We start from the raw sequence: 15,864 nt of genomic DNA on the forward strand, positions 1-15,864 counted from the left end.
TAGGTGCTAATGTCTGCGAGCGATTATGTGAGGATCTGAGAAGCCCTGTTACTCCTGTTCTCATGGAATTGGGACGGTGTCCATCAGAAATGACCTTGACATCTCATTTAGGTGAACAAAGGTGGAAAGAAATCTTGGGAGTAACCCCAAGGCAAAGGCAACAAATTAGAATTAGAAAACAGAAGGCTGAGGTCAAGCGTTCAGATCCATGATTGGAGGATGGGGCAAATCAGTGTTCTTCCCTGGTAGCCTGGGGCCACTGGGTTACCCTGGCGGGAGAGTTTCTGGAAGCCCAGGGTGGGTTAGCCAAGCCCTGCTTGTGTCAGGTCTATCTCCGAGTGTTCTTTGGAAATATCCGGGGATTTCTCCAGCTTTTATTTCCCATGTAATCGCCTGTCACCCTTTCTATTTTCCCTTGCTCCTCTTCACCACAGCCCCGAAGGCCAGATTGAAAAGATCCATAAACACAGCGTTCAGATCTGCCTTCCTCACATGCTTGCAGTTAGAACTTTGGTAAACTAATTGCGCCCTCTCTTTTCTGTGGAAGAGGGACTTGCATGCTTATCTCAAAGGGCTGGTATGAAGATTAAAGGAGCCGGTGTTCATAAAGTGCCCAGCGCGGTGCCCGGAGCATCACACACCTAGCACCTTACGGCACTTTTCTCTCTGGAACTCCCTCTGCCCAGGTCTGCAAGAGAAAACTGGAGTCAACAAGTAACAAACATGGGGAGAATTTAAAGCTTCTAGTTCAGAGCATGGAAGTTATATTTTTCTCCATGGACCACGTTCTCTGACTTTTTTCCAAGATGCTTGCTAGCACATCTCTCTCTTCCTGTACCCAGTTCACTGCATCTTCCTGGTTTGGTTACTGGAACAGACCCCTCAGCTTGGTACTGCTTCTGGGCATGCCTTTCCAGAACCGGGCCCCTGCTTTGCTCTCCTGTATTAAGTGTTTCTCTTCGTTTTGATGCTTTGATCTCCTGGGTGCTGATCCAGAAAGAACCACTCTTCCCAGGGTTAGCCAATCCTAGATAATAAAGGGCTTCCCTGTGAGCACACTTTCTTTCTTTCTTTTTTAAAAAAAATTTAAAATTTTTGACAGAGCGAGCGCACGTATGCGTACGCATGGGCAGGGGAGGGGCAGAAAGAGGGAGACAGAATCTGAAGCAGCCTCCAGGTACCAAGGTACCAGGTACCAAGCTGTCAGGACAGAGCCTGAACTTACGAACCATGAGATCACGGCCTGGGTCGAAGTTGGACGCTCAACCGACTGAGCCACCCAGGCGCCCCTGAGCACACCTTTCCTACACAACCCAGCCAGTCCAGTCCAGAGCCCACACCCCCAAGCACCTCCTTTCTGGAGCTCTCACCCCCGAGCTATATCCTGCTGCCCTAGTGACCCCGAGGCCAGATGCCAGAGCACTGGGGACAGCCTCGGTGCGCCCCATCCACTGACATTATTCAAACCAGCAATTCCTAAGCCTGCTTACCCTGCCTGTCCTATTCCTTCCTGGGGAGAACTCAAGAAATGTGACTGCTTGGAATCCTGGGAAAGCTGTACTAAAAAGGTGACGTCGTTTGGTTATACTCTCATAGTGGGTAGTGGGTCATGTGACCTAACAAAGCCCTTCAAACACAGCGCTCAACAGATGGTACAGTTGAACAAGCTGGAGTTTGGGGAGGTAGAGATTATTACCTGATATTTTTTCCCCCCTAGGGAGCAGGTGTAATTATGATTAGCAAGCAATGCCCTTGGCTGACTGTTCCCTGTGCCTCTACTACCATAACATACAGCATCTTCCTGCAGGGGTTACCACATTATAACCCAACATTGTGATTGGACCTGTTAGCATCCTGACAAAGTTGGGCTCACAGGGGAAGACAGGGTGGATCGGAAGCGAAGCTGTTAGCCGGATGCTCATCTGCTTATCAGCAGTGGCAGAAAGGAGGATGGATTGTTTGAAAAAGTTATGGAGCACACTCACTTCTCTCCTAACTGCAATTTTATGAACCAGGATTGTGCAAAGTATGCAGAGGCTAGTGTGAGAGAGGATGTTACAGGGATATAGGTCTTTAAAAAAAGATGGAGAGGGGCGCCTGGGTGGCTCAGTCGGTTAAGCATCCGACTTCGGCTCAGGTCATGATCTCACGGTTCTTGAGTTTGAGCCCCACATCAGGCTCTGTGCTGACAGCTCAGAGCCTGGAGCCTGCTTCAGATTCTGTGTCTCATTCTCTCTCTGCCCCTCCCCTGCTTGTGCTCTGTCTCTGTCTCTCAAAAATAAATAAACATAAATAAAAGCAAAAAGATGGAGAAATTGTTCTGGAAACAGGATAAAAGAAACACATAAAAGAATCATTATTTTGAAATCTAGGGCTATAAAAAAAGGTTATGCAAGAAATCTTAAAACTGAATAGTACAAGAGCGCTATAGGGAAAATGTACAGAGATGAAAACAGTAAGGATCAAGGAGAGTCAGGAATTAGGATTATTAATTTGATGGGGGTAAAACGTTTTAAAGTCCCAGGAAACTGGGAATGTTTCAGAAAGAAAGCTTCCATGACAGGAATTCCGAAGTTGGCTGAACTACTCAAAGTTTAAAATGAGAAAATTAATGGGGCGCCTGGGTGGCTCAGTCAGTTAAGCGTCCGACTTCGGCTCAGGTCATGATCTCATGGTCTGTGAGTTCAAACCCTGCATCGGGCTCTGTGCTGACAGCTCGGAGCCTGGAGCCATATTCTCTGTCTCCCTCTCTCTCTGCCCGACCCCAACTCATGCTCTGTCTTTCTCCCTCTCAAAACCATGTATTGAATCAGAATCCTCGAAAACCAAACGGAGTTGTTCTATATGAGCAGACTCTGTGTTGGCTCTAGTCTAGCCAAGAGGGAAAAAATGGCAGGATTGTCAGCAAAGTAAACAAAGAACCAGACACATATAAAAGGGAGCCCAGCACCCTCCTACACTGTTGGGAATGTAAACTGGTACAGCCCCTCTTGAAAACAGTGTGGAAGTTCCTCAAAAAATTAACAACAGAACTCCCCTATGACCCAGCAATAGCACTGCTAGGAATTTACCCAAGGGATACAGGAGTGCTGATGCATAGGAGCACATGTACCCCAATGTTCATAGCAGCACTCTCCACAATAGCCAAAACATGGAAAGAGCCTAAGTGTCCATCAACGGACGAATGGATCAAGAAGATGTGGTTTATCTATACCATGGAATACTACATGGCAATGAGAAAGAATGAAATCTGGCCATGTGTAGCAACATGGATGGACCTTGAGGGTGTTATGCTGAGCGAAATAAGTCAGGCAGAGAAGGACAAATACCATATGTTTGCACATATAGGAGGATTAGGAGGAACTTAATAGAGGACCGTGGGGGAGAAGAAGGGGGAAAATAGTGGGGGAGAGGGAGAGAGGCTAACCATGAGAGGCTCTTCAATGCAGAGAACAAACTGAGGGCTGGGGGTGGGGGGAGATGGGCATGGAGGAGGGCACTTGGGATGAGCACTGGGTGTTATATGGAAACCAACTTGACAATAAACTATTTGTAAAAAAAAAAAAAAAAAAAAAAAGGAGCCCAGGTGAAAGGGCCCGAGGGAGGCCGGCTCTCACCTGGGAGTCCTAGTCCCCGCACACTTCCTACCAGAAAAGGGATTCTCTTGTGCAAGCACCGCCCAGGAACTGGGTGTGTGAGCCCTGGGAATGGCCTCTGCCGGGAGCTGGTAGATTGATCATGCAATCGAGAATTTATCCTTAGGTTTCTGCTTAATCAGCTTCCTTCTGAGCTGGAAATGTTTGTGGCACCCAAGGCAGGAAGGGAATGTCAGTGATCACAGGCCCTGCTGTGTGTTGCTCTTACCAGGGACCTGAGTACCCTAAGCAAGCTGCCTTTGCCCTGGAGCTTTGGCTGTGGACACATCCCCTTCACTGTCATTCTTTGAAAGTTACACAGCGAACATGTACTTAGGCATTGAGTGATGGATCATTTTTACTTAAACTTTTACCTGGTATGTATACTATACATTCCCTCTCTATGTATATTACACATTCTTGGGAATATACCCAATCCTCTGGGCCACTGACAGCCTATGTTATTTAGCCCATGTCTCTGCAGGTATATGTTTGTTTACAGACAGGGATTCCCCACAGAGCTGTCAACATGTAAGCTTACCAGCTGAACAGGAAGGTAAGAATTTTATTGGACCCTTTTCTGTGCTTCTATCCTGGATAATAATTATTTGCTGCAGAAACTCTGCTTTCCAAGGTCACCTCTTACTTATTAGGACTTTGTGTTTTTCTCTCATTTTCTCAGTCCTCTCCTTTTCTCCACTGATGACCCTGCCATTTTCCATGGCGATCCACTGGAATTGGAGAACATGAGGGTCACCTGGCTTGTGCCCACACCCCTGGCCCTTCTAGGTTTTGTGCTGACCTGGCCCGGATGCCTGCGGCATTACCCAGGCTCTGCGTCTCCGGGTGAGAGCTGTGCTGTTCTCTGTCCATGCTGAGCATTGTGGCTCTCTCCTGAGGCTCATTATCTCATCGGCAGCCCAATGGGGCCACAGGCCAGACATGGCACCTTCCTGGGGTGATGGCCAACACTGCCACTTGGCCACCGCAAGCTCCTGAGAAACAATGTGAAGAGTTGAGTTGACTTCAGAGGAATCATTGACCTTTGTTTCACAATGGATGATACAAATGGAAAGATTGTGGGCTCTACTTGCTTTTGTGACTTGGAGCAAGTTGTCTAAGCTCTCCGAAACTATAATAACTCTTGGATTTGAATCTTGTCCCGCAATTTGCAATTCTGCACACACTCAGACACACACACACACGTGCGCGCGTGCTCACGGCAGGTGGTGCCTGGGGCTACTTTTGTTGGGGATTTTGAGCTCACCTACATCCTTTCCAGCGCCTCAGTCTCCGCAGGCTGACGAATGTGTGGCAGGGGCCCAAGTTACCATTTCTAACTATTCTTTCATGATGTTGCCATTTTTGGTCGAAACTCACACTGCAAACCGTGTAGGGTGCTCCCACCTATGACATTCAGGCCGTTTGCGAGGCGCCGGTAGTTTTTAATTGCAGTGTGTTCATATGTCCCATCTCTCAGAATGACCACTCCAAGGTCAAGAATCAGAGCAGTGTGCTAACTGGGAATGCCACTGCCTCTCTCTCAGGACCTTAGCAAGAAACCAGCCGTGATTGAGTAGGAGCAATAAGAAGCGTCTGAAAGACACTTTACTGCGACAGTAAACATATACAAGAAAAGCATAGCCATTTGTGCTTGCTGTGACTTCTCACTTCTGTTCCCTCTTAGCATCCGTGCCTCCTTTATCACATGTAGTGAATGTCACCCACTGTCAGGTTTTTCCAATGTTTCCATCCAGTCTGTTCAGACTCCCCTGGAGTCTTCTCTCCCTTGTAAGCAACTTTGGTTACCAGCAAAGTAACGGAAGCTGTGCGGTCCCTGTCCCGTAGATGACATGGATGGAAGGGGTGAGCAGAGTTTATCCCTGTGTGAGTCTTTGGAAAGCATTGCTGTAAAGCAAGGAGGTATGAAGACCTACTGTGTGCAGGGTATCTAGAAGCCCACCATTCCCTGACACTGTGGAGCAAAAACTTCCTTCAAGCAAAGTCAACGTGACCAGAATCCTGTTCGTTGCCACGTAGTGGATTTCTGGCCCTCCCAAATTTGAAGTCCCTTACAACCCTAGTGTTAACTGCTCTCTGTGGATTGGGGCACCCGGAGAGCTTCAGAGTAGAAAAAGACATGGCTTTCCCATCAGGGGCTCCGGTCTACTGGGAAAGAGATAACCAATAAGTGAAAGCCCAAGACTATAAATTAATACCCATTTTAGAGGAGAGGAAACATTGTAATTTACTTCAGTATCTCTACTGTGGTGGATTTCAGAAGTTGAGATTTTTCTTTTGTAGATTTCTTTAAAGCAGGTATGAAACTAACTTAATGGAAAATGTGTGTGTCGTTCTACATCATACTAAAGAATGTTAGTAAATGACAATATTTCTTCTTTGTGCAGGGTCACTGTAGGTAGCAGTAAGCTGCACTTCTCCCAAACACATCGGATAGGTGGGTGGAAGTTGCCTCTCAGTGACTTGCTCTATTGAACTGAACAGGAGCCTGCAAAGGTCCTCTGTCTCGGACTTTATTCAGGAGGACTTACATACGAGAAAAACCAGAAGGCCCAGATACAGCATGGCATAGCCCCAGACTGGATGTTAGCTAGCATAGTGTCATGGCTGCCATTGTAAGAGTAGCCAGATGGGAAGCCATATTTACCCGGACACTCTCATGAATATTACTCCCCCACCCCATGAAACACACTCCTACAGTGCCCAAAAGCACCTGAATAGCCTTAAAAAATTTCAAGAACACCAAATACGTAAGGTTTATTAAAATTTTGCTACATTCTTCATAGTTTATCACGGGGGATTTTAATATGATTATAGGATTTTTAAATATGAGCTTTGCCTTATGATTTATCTGGGGGTTCCATTGACTGAACTTGAGTAAATTATTCACCACTTCATTAAAATTCAATAGTACTAAAGGTTTCCATGTGATGCATTAAGCTGTTTATTGCCAGAGAATTGCCGTGCAATGGTTTCCCCAATATGGCAATGGTTTCCCCAATATGGCCTGTACTGAAAGTGTAGAGAATACCAATGAAATGTAATTTTCACATTTCATTTTCCATTAACAAAAAATTATTTCTGTAAACACCAGGAGAAGAAACAGGCTTTCAGTAACTCATCTACATGCTGGTGATTTTCAGTCTCTTAGCGGAAACAGATCGCTGGCGTAAACACGCATTTACTGCACAGAAATTCAGAGTCTCGTAATGATGATGTCCATTGCATGGAGATAACGTTTTAGTAAATGGGAGAATCAGTTAACATTTTAATGAGAAGAGCTGTTGCCCTTTAAAACTAAAAATCACACCCTAACATATTTTAGAACTAGACATTTGTTTACTTTTGTTCCTTACTAGAAGCTAGATCACGTCATGGGTTAGAACAGACCGCACGGGAGAGGTGGGCTGCAGGAAACTGGTATGTGCTACTTGTAGAACAGGTAATTTTTTCAAATACTACCACGACTCATAATAAAGTCATGGACTTCAGGGCTTTGGGCGAGTCCAGCTGATTTGACCCGTCTTCCTTCTCCTCTACAAAATTCCTGCCACGGTGGACACCCTCCCTTGCGTCGCTGTTGAGCCCCGTGGTTTCCTAGCACTTACACGGACACAGAACCAAATCTGCGATCGCTTCCCGGTGGCTTTGTTATGGTTGAGTAAGATGGCATTTCCAGGGCTCTCTGACCACGGAACACCCCTCCCGATGCCTTGCTTCTCTCCTGGCTGATGTTGGCCCCGGTCTCCTGCCATGTGGCTGCTTTGCTCAGACCTCAGAGTAGAAAGTCCACTGCCTCCCGCTTCCTCCTGTGGCGTGAACATCATTCTGCGTGCTGTCCTCCTCTTTCCTGCTCTTCCCCGGCTGTTCCCACCTGTCCCCTTCCCCCTCCACCGCGCCCCCACCCGGCACGCCACGCCGGGAGCAGTCGGCTGCACGAAGGCCGCATGGATCTAGGCCCTGAGGCTCCAAACAACTGTTCCTACCCCTTTTGAGAATCTAAGACTCTGGAATCTCGTCACAGAAAAATGGACGTGTGGATGGACACACTGCAAACAATTTCCGCAGGTTTCTGGGGCTCCCCGTAGCGCCTTCCTGACCTGAGCGCCTTCGGGGCCTGCACGCAGCCTCCTGACTGTTGTGCTGACAGTGTGCACTGGCAGAAGCGGGGAGCTTCCCTCACCCCCCCACGCCTGGGCCCTGCCCCATCAGCTGCCAGGGAATCGGGGCATCTGAACCCGAAGGGTTTTCAGACTTGTTTATTTTTAAGGAGGATATGCTTTATTTATTTATTTTTATTTAAAAAATTTTGTTATGTTTTTATTTATTTTTGAGAGAGAGAGGGACAGAGCGTGAGCAAGGGAGGGGCAGAGAGAGAGGGAGACACAGAATCCGAAGCAGGATCCAGGCTCTGAGCCTGATGCGGGGCTTGAACTCATGAACCACAAGATCATGACCTGAGCCGAAGTTGGACGCCTAACCGACTGAGTCACCCAGATGCCCGGGGTTGGGGTGGGGGGGGCGAGCGGGATATGTTTTAGAAATAACTTTGAAATAACTTTTCAGTCATAATCACGTATATGAACTTTCTTCAGAATCCAGCTCCACAAACAAATACATTTCGCTGGGTTTTTTTTTCCTGAACTGACTTGTTTGGGTCTGCTAGGCCTTTCAGGATGAAGTGCTACTGAAATTTTAAAAGCAATACACAGAGGGGTGCCTGGGTGGCTCAGTCAGTTGGGTGTCCGACTTCAAATCAGGTCATGATCTCACGGTTCATGGTTTTGAGCCCCACATCAGGCTCTGTGCTGACAGCTCAGAGCCTGGAGCCTGCTTCAGATCCTGTGGCTCCCTCTCTCTCTGCCCTTCCCCTGCTCACGCTCTGTCTCTCTCAAAAATAAACATTAAAAAATTAAAAAAAGAAAACAGTATGCAGAGCCTCAGCTCCCTGGGTTCTCCCCTGCCGGCATTTGTTAGATGAAAAGTCTCGTGAGTGGGTTAATTTGGGCATGACTCAAACCTATTGGAAGGCCAAACAGACCTCTGTTTTGACCATCGGCCCTAATGTGTTTTTTTCTTTAATGTTTGCTTATGGGAACTTATGGCATCTTGGAACCTTCAGAAATAATGGGAAAAAAGCTTAAGAAAGGTTATAGTTGGGGGACCTGGATGGCTCAGTCACTTAAGCATCCAACTCTTGGTTTCAGCTCAGGTCATGATCTCACGGTTTGTGGGTTCGAGCCCCGCATCAGGCTCTGTACTGACGGTATGGAGCCTGCTTGGGATTCTGTCTCCCTCTCTCTCTCTCTCTCTCTCTGCCCCTCCTCACCTCCCTCCCTCCCTCTCTCTCCCTCTCTCTCTCTTTCTCTCTCTCTTGTTCGCTCTCTGTCTCGTTCTCAAAAATAAGTAAACATTTAAAAGAATTGTTAAGGTTACAGTTTCTGACTATGCCATTTAGCCAGATAACAGAGCAAAATATTTTAAAAGAAATGCTGAGTCCTGTCGCTTGATGTGCTTAAATCTTAATTTTTCTTCTTTTGTGATGTCTCTGTCTTCATGGAGTCTTCTTTGCCTGCCCACAGTTCAGCCATCTCTGTTAGAACGTTCTGTGAGTGGTCTGTTTTGGACACAAGTGTAGACTGGTGTTTGGATAGTAATGAGTGAGGATCCTAGGGAGGTGGGGAGGGCGGGTGTATATCACCCTGAGTAAGCAGGTTCCTCTGGTGTGTTTTTCCTGCTTGTCTAGGACGGTGGGCATTGGCCCCTTCGCACACAGAACCTGTATCTATTCCAGCCTGACAGTAAACTCAAAACCAGGCTCAGACGTGTTGGAAAGAGCTGGTCAGATTTTACCAAGGGCAGTGGCATCCTCTGTTGAATTTTACTGCAGTAAAGATTCTGATGGAGCCTTTATTTTTTTGTATTTTTTTTTAATGTTTTATTTATTTCTAGGAGAGAGAGAGACAGCATGAGCAGGGGAGGATCAGAGAGAGAGGGAGTCACAGACCGAAACAGGCTCCAGGCTCTGAGCTGGCAGTCAGCACAGAGCCCGACGCGGGGCTCGAACCCACGAACCGCGAGATCGTGACCTAAGCGAAAGTCGGACGCTTAACCGACTAAGCCACCCAGGCGCCCCTCTGATGGAGCCTTTAAAGTATCAGACCCTTTGGGGTGCCTGGGCGGCTCAGTCGGTTAAGTGTCCAACTTTAGCTCAGGTCATGACCTCATGGTTTGTGGGACAAGTTCTGCATCAGGCTCTGTGCTGATGGCTCAGAGCCTGGAGCCTGCTCCAGGTTCTGTGTTTCCCTCTCTCTCTGCCCCTCCCCTGCTCATGCTGTGTGTGTGTGTCTCTCTCTTACTTAAAAATAATAAAACATTAAAAAAAAAAATCAAGTAATAGACCCGAAGACTGACTCTTTGTCTAGGTTTGAGGGGGGCAGGGGCGGGTGGCAGACACTTGTTTGCAGATGCGTTTTCTGGCCCCCTCTTCCTCCTCACCTCAGTTCACCTCCTCCTCCTTGCAGGTTATGGCCACACCGTGCCCTTGTCAGACGGAGGAAAGGCCTTCTGCATCATCTACTCGGTCATTGGCATCCCGTTCACCCTCCTGTTCCTGACGGCGGTGGTCCAGCGTGTCACCATCCACGTCACCCGCAGGCCTGTCCTCTACTTCCATGTCCGCTGGGGCTTCTCCAAGCAGGTGGTGGCCATCGTCCACGCCGTTCTCCTAGGGTTTGTCACCGTGTCCTGCTTCTTCTTCATCCCCGCGGCCGTGTTCTCCATCCTGGAGGATGACTGGAACTTTCTGGAGTCGTTTTATTTTTGTTTTATTTCCCTGAGCACCATTGGCCTGGGGGATTACGTTCCTGGGGAAGGCTACAATCAGAAATTCAGAGAGCTCTATAAGATCGGGATCACGTGTGAGTATCCAGGCTCCCAGACCCCACTTCCTCGGCCTCTTTTGCTATTCTACCCCTCATCTCGCCTTCTAGTGAGGAGTCAGTCATAAAAGCCCTCATCTCTTTTCACGATACATTTCGCAAACTCTTTATGCAAGAATTGTACTGCTGAGACTTACTTTTTCCAGGTACCTTAAAACTGATTAGTTTCTTACTAAAACATGACTGATCAATTCCTTACTAATAACATTAATAAATTACAGCGTAAAAATGCACCACACAGAGTATACTGGATTACCAACTTTTAATTTAAAAAAAAGTTGCTCTTTTTATCAAATATTTTAAGTTCCAGGAAACTAGAGTTACGATGTAGCCCATTACTATGGATCACATTCTCCCGTGTACCAGGAAAATCTTAAAACAGTTGCCTATCTGGTTCTTTTTCAAAGAAGTTAGAATAGACGTGAACTGTTTTCACAATTTTGTGTGTCGAAGGTAGGCATTCAAATACAGATGACCAGTGGCTTATCATTTTTAAACTTTTAAAAAAAAAATTCGGTATGAGGGGCGCCTGGGTGGCTTAGTCGGTTAAGTGTCCGACTTTCGCTTAGGTCATGATCTTGCGGTTCGTGGGTTCGAGCCCCGCGTCGAGCTCTGTGCTGACTGCCAGCTCAGAGCCTGAAGCCTGTTTCAGAGTCTGTATCTCCCTCTCTCTCTGACCCTCCCCTGCTCACGCTGTCTCTCTCTCTCTCTCCTAGAAATTAAAAAAAAAAAAAAAAATTCGGTATGATACAGAGGGGCGCCTGGGTAGCTCAGTCGGATAAGCGTCTGACTTCAGCTCAGGTCTTGATCACAAGGTTCTTGAGTTCGAGCCCTGCACCAGGCTGTCTGCTGTCAGCACAGAGCCTGCTTCGGATCCTCTGTCCCCCTGTCTCTGCCCTCCCCATTCTCCACATTCTCTTTCTTTCTCTCTCTCCCTTTCTCTCCCTCAAAATAAATGAATAAGAACTTAAAATTCAGTAGGGTATGGAGAACTTAGAAAGTCTTAATTATTGTGTAGCCCTCTCCTGTCTTTTGCATCATAATGTACATACACTTTGCATTTCTGCTGTCATGAGATTTTTTTCAAGACTCGACTCATATCACGACTCCTGACAGTAGATGCTGTCTCCTAGCCCTGTCTTGTCATCTTAACCTGACAGTGTGCTTCGTCGAATTATGTATATTTTAACATTTCCATCAAACCGTGGGCTCCCCCAGGACAGAGACCTCACTCACACACCCCAATGCTTCGCACAATGCCTGGCCACCGTACCTGTTCCATAAATATTCACCAAATGGTTACAAGGATAATTTCATATTTCTTCCATTACCATAACTATTTTTAATGTCCATGTAATATTTCATCAGTCGCTATAGCATAATCTAACGAGGCCTCTACTGTTTAGATTGCTCCCAATTGGGGGGCATTATAAATAACACTATGGTAAATATTTTTCAACTTTGCTGTTTTTCCAAGAAATGGATTGATAGCCTGGAGCAAATAGGCCTTTTCTTTGACTCACGGAACACACTGACCCCATGCTTTCCAAATGGTATTATGAGCTCACACTGTCCCCAGAATATCTGAGCATAACGGGGTGTTGTGGACCAGTAGCATTAGGGGTGGTTTTTTGTTTTGTTCAATGTATAGTAGTGTACATATCCGATAAACATGATCTTAACTCTTTTTTTCAGGTATTGGGTAAAATATTACCTTCTTGTTTTAATTTAGTTTGTTTATGACTCCAAAAAGTTGAATGTTTCTGATTGTGTTTGCTAGCTCTACTTCTCTCTTGTATTTATAGTCTTCTCATAAATTCTGTCCAACTGTTGAACCCCCTCAATTTTTCACTTAACGCAAAATCCTTTCAGATCGTCTTCACACTTGTAACAATGTGAACCAGGTTTTCTGGGGCTGTCTGCAGAGCATATGTGCTGCACCAAGCAAAAAGGAAGATTCTAGAGGTATATTGGGTTGTGGACAGGGTAAAAATCCCACAGCTTTTGCCTGAAACCCCATGAGCATTTTTGCCAGTGCTTGATCAAGGTTTGACTAAACACAGGATAAAGGAAAAGGAGGGGAATTATCAACTAGTCCAACAGTATCATTGCTATTTCTAAAATACACCATGCTGTCATCAAAACTTAATAGCCAATTTCTAAAGACGCTAGAACCACATCTCTTTGCTTTCTGGTGATAATCAGCCTCCATGTTCCCATTATGCCACTGATTCGAGCCCGGTCATTTGTTTTTTTGACAGTCCTCAACCATTTTACCACGAGGCCATGAAATTGGAATTTTTGTTATTTTTAGTTTTCATTTCCACTTTCCTGTTCCTTTCCATGATCAAAATTTTTTTTTCAAGGAATTCCACTCGACCTGAATCAACAGGTTATCTTTTATTTCAGAGTAAGAAGCTGGTAGAGACAACCCATGGATGTGGTCCATGTGGACCCCAAAATGACTGTCCCATAATGGACAGCACAGTGGGCAGTTGGATCCCGGTCAAGTGCGAATTGCCACACACCGAGACCTGTACCACTTTTGCATCCTTTCCTAGAGGGGTTTTCAGTTAGCTTCCACCAATCATTTCTCTTGTTGCACTTCTTATTCGATAGTGGAAATACTGATACAAGTTCTGAGTGCTCAAGAAAGTGTCAAGCTCTGTTCTGGGCACTCATGACAATTAAAAACTCCTCGGACACGTCTCACTGGCTTTTTGAGAGCTGCTGATTAGGAAGCAGCAATGGAGAACCCTCTCCCGGCATGTTGCCCTTGGGGGGTGGCCAAGTGCAGGGGGTATTTCTCTTCAATGATGCCAGGTCAGCCCCAACTTCTTTTTGTTTCCTCACAAATTACGCCTTTTGGGATTCTGAGTATCCCAAGTTTGTAGAAGGGGAAGTCATTCTTCATTTTTCTCTGGGTAGCCCATATTGGAGCCATGGACCTCAGAACCTTCCTAGAAATTCGGAAAGTGGCAATGGATTGATTTCACCTGCATGTTCTGTGGCGCCCCTTGATTCATCTGTGACTCGATCCCACTGAGACACTGTCTTTTTCTTCCTCACTCAGGTTACCTCCTGCTCGGCCTCATTGCCATGCTGGTAGTTCTAGAAACCTTCTGTGAACTCCACGAGCTGAAAAAATTCAGGAAAATGTTCTACGTGAAGAAGGACAAGGACGAGGATCGAGTACACATCATAGAGCACGACCAGCTGTCCTTCTCGTCCATCGCAGACCAGGCGGCTGGCCCGAAGGAGGACCGGAAGCAGCATGAGCCTTTCGTGGACCCTCAGTCCTCTGTGCACCCCGACAGCCCTGCAGGCAACTAAGGGCTTTGCCGGGTTGTCTGGGAGCAGCCAAGTGAGGGCAGTGAGCGAGAGCCTTTGTCTTATTTGTTTGTATGAGAATGTAGACACCAAGGTGGTATTTTAACAAATACCTACTGTTCGAAATATTTACAAAAAACAAAAACACCCACAAAAACACCAAAAAAAAAACAAAAAACCCCACATACAAAAAACACCCAAAATAACAGAACAAAGGAAGCTTTTACTCTGGACGACTGTCTGATATCTGAGGAAATGGGATGTGTACCTATAATTCACATGGGACAAAATTACCTAGACTTTACTAATGGGTGAAGAGTACTTGAAGAAGTGTGCTGCTGTGGAGAGATGTGGATTTTATACTTTTAATTGGGGATTATGGGATTTGCATTTAAATCATTTTAGCTGATGGCTAAATAGCAGCATTTATATTTAAAAGCAAAAAAAAAAAAAGAGAGAAGCATAGAGATGTGTTTTATAAATAAGTTTATGTGTACCAGTCTGCATGTGCCCATCTAAGATCATTATTTTTGTAGAATCTAACTTAAACTTACTATTTATAATGAATAGGCAACCATTAACTGTGTACATACAAGTCTAAATATGTTTATATCTTGTACATATATGGTTTAGGTCGCCAGATCTCAGCATACTTCTTAACCCAAGATTGTAGATACTTTTCCTTTTGATTTCTCTTTATACTAAAGAATCAAGAGTTGCTACAATAAAATAAGGAAAACAATACACTTAAGAGTGAGTTACTATAATATTCTACGGTAAATGTTTCTACCCTTTTCAGTAGAAATGAGACCAGATGTCTCCAGAGGTGGACAAATAATGAAGAATACGATTTGTAAAAGAAGTTGTTTTGTTTTGAAAGTGCGTTGTGATTTATAGTCACTTAGTGCTAAAGCCCAGAACACGAACACAGAAGCCCCAGATGAACAGATTCTGTCAAATTAATCAGAGAGGGTTTTTTTTTTTAATTTACAAGCTGAAATCAATAAAAATCCTAGCTGGTTGCAGTCTTTCTGCTTTAATATATCAAGGAACTCTCTCCTCTGTGCAGATAATATGTATGGACTCCTTTATAGAAACCATTAAGGCAACATATAAGTGATGCACACGGGACACAATTAAGAATTCTAGAAGAGAGTGACACCTGGGTGGCTCCATTGGTTAAGCGTCCCAACTTCAGCTCAGGTCATGATCTCATTCCTGGTTGACAAGTTCAAGCCCTGTGTTGGGCTCTGTGCTCACAGCTCAGAGCCTGGAGCCTAGTTTGGATTCTGTGTCTCCCTCTCTCTGCCCCTCCCCTGCTCATTCTCTGTGTCTCTCTCTGTCTCAAAAATAAATAAACATTAAAAAATTTTAAAAATTTTTCTAGAAGAGAGGGGTGCCTGGGTAGCTCAGTCGGTTAAGCATCCCACTTCAGCTCAGGTCCTGATCTCACAGTTCATGACTTTGAGCCCTGCATCAGGCTCTGTGCTGACAGCTGAGAACTTGGAACCTGTTTCAGATTCTGTGTCTTCCCTTCTCTCTGCCCCTCCCTCTTTTGTGCTCTCTCTCTCAAAAATAAATAAACATTAAAAAATGTTTTTAACAAGTAATTCTAGAAGAGAAAAAGATACTGCATGATGACTGATGCCCAATGACCCAATACCCTGAGTCTCCTCTCCCGTGGGTACCTGCCTGGGAGATGGTGCTCAAGATGTTAATAGAAATCTGTGCCCTGCTGATGAGCCGGCTGAGCAGAGCGTCCTCACCTTGGGGACGTGACTCAGAAACCTCTCCATGATGTGCCACCCTGAGTACACAGCTACCAGCCTTGCCCTGCTGGCTGCTGGCCTTACATAAGCAGGGCCCATCCTCATTGTAGCCAATCCCATCTGGCCTCAGAGCAACACAACTGTAAGCAGGATGTACCTCGACTCCAG

At 45.8% G+C, this 15,864-nt stretch overlaps 1 protein-coding gene across 1 annotated transcript in view; it reads left to right on the forward strand.

The window, feature by feature from the left end:
- The window catches only part of KCNK1 (potassium two pore domain channel subfamily K member 1), a gene marked incomplete at its 5' end in the record, with an annotated part of 49,822 nt that extends 35,151 nt beyond the window's left edge, over positions 1-14,671 (forward strand). The window contains 2 exons of the mRNA XM_077751691.1: positions 10,181-10,576; positions 13,671-14,671. Coding sequence (XP_077607817.1) covers positions 10,181-10,576; positions 13,671-13,930 — 656 coding nt within the window. The remainder of the gene's footprint in view (positions 1-10,180; positions 10,577-13,670) is intronic.
- Between the last annotated feature and the right edge of the window lie 1,193 nt (positions 14,672-15,864).

This window comes from Crocuta crocuta, unplaced genomic scaffold, assembly GCF_008692635.1.
Source record: "Crocuta crocuta isolate KB4526 unplaced genomic scaffold, BGI_CrCroc_1.0 scaffold59, whole genome shotgun sequence".
NCBI classification, from domain to species: Eukaryota; Metazoa; Chordata; class Mammalia; order Carnivora; family Hyaenidae; genus Crocuta; species Crocuta crocuta.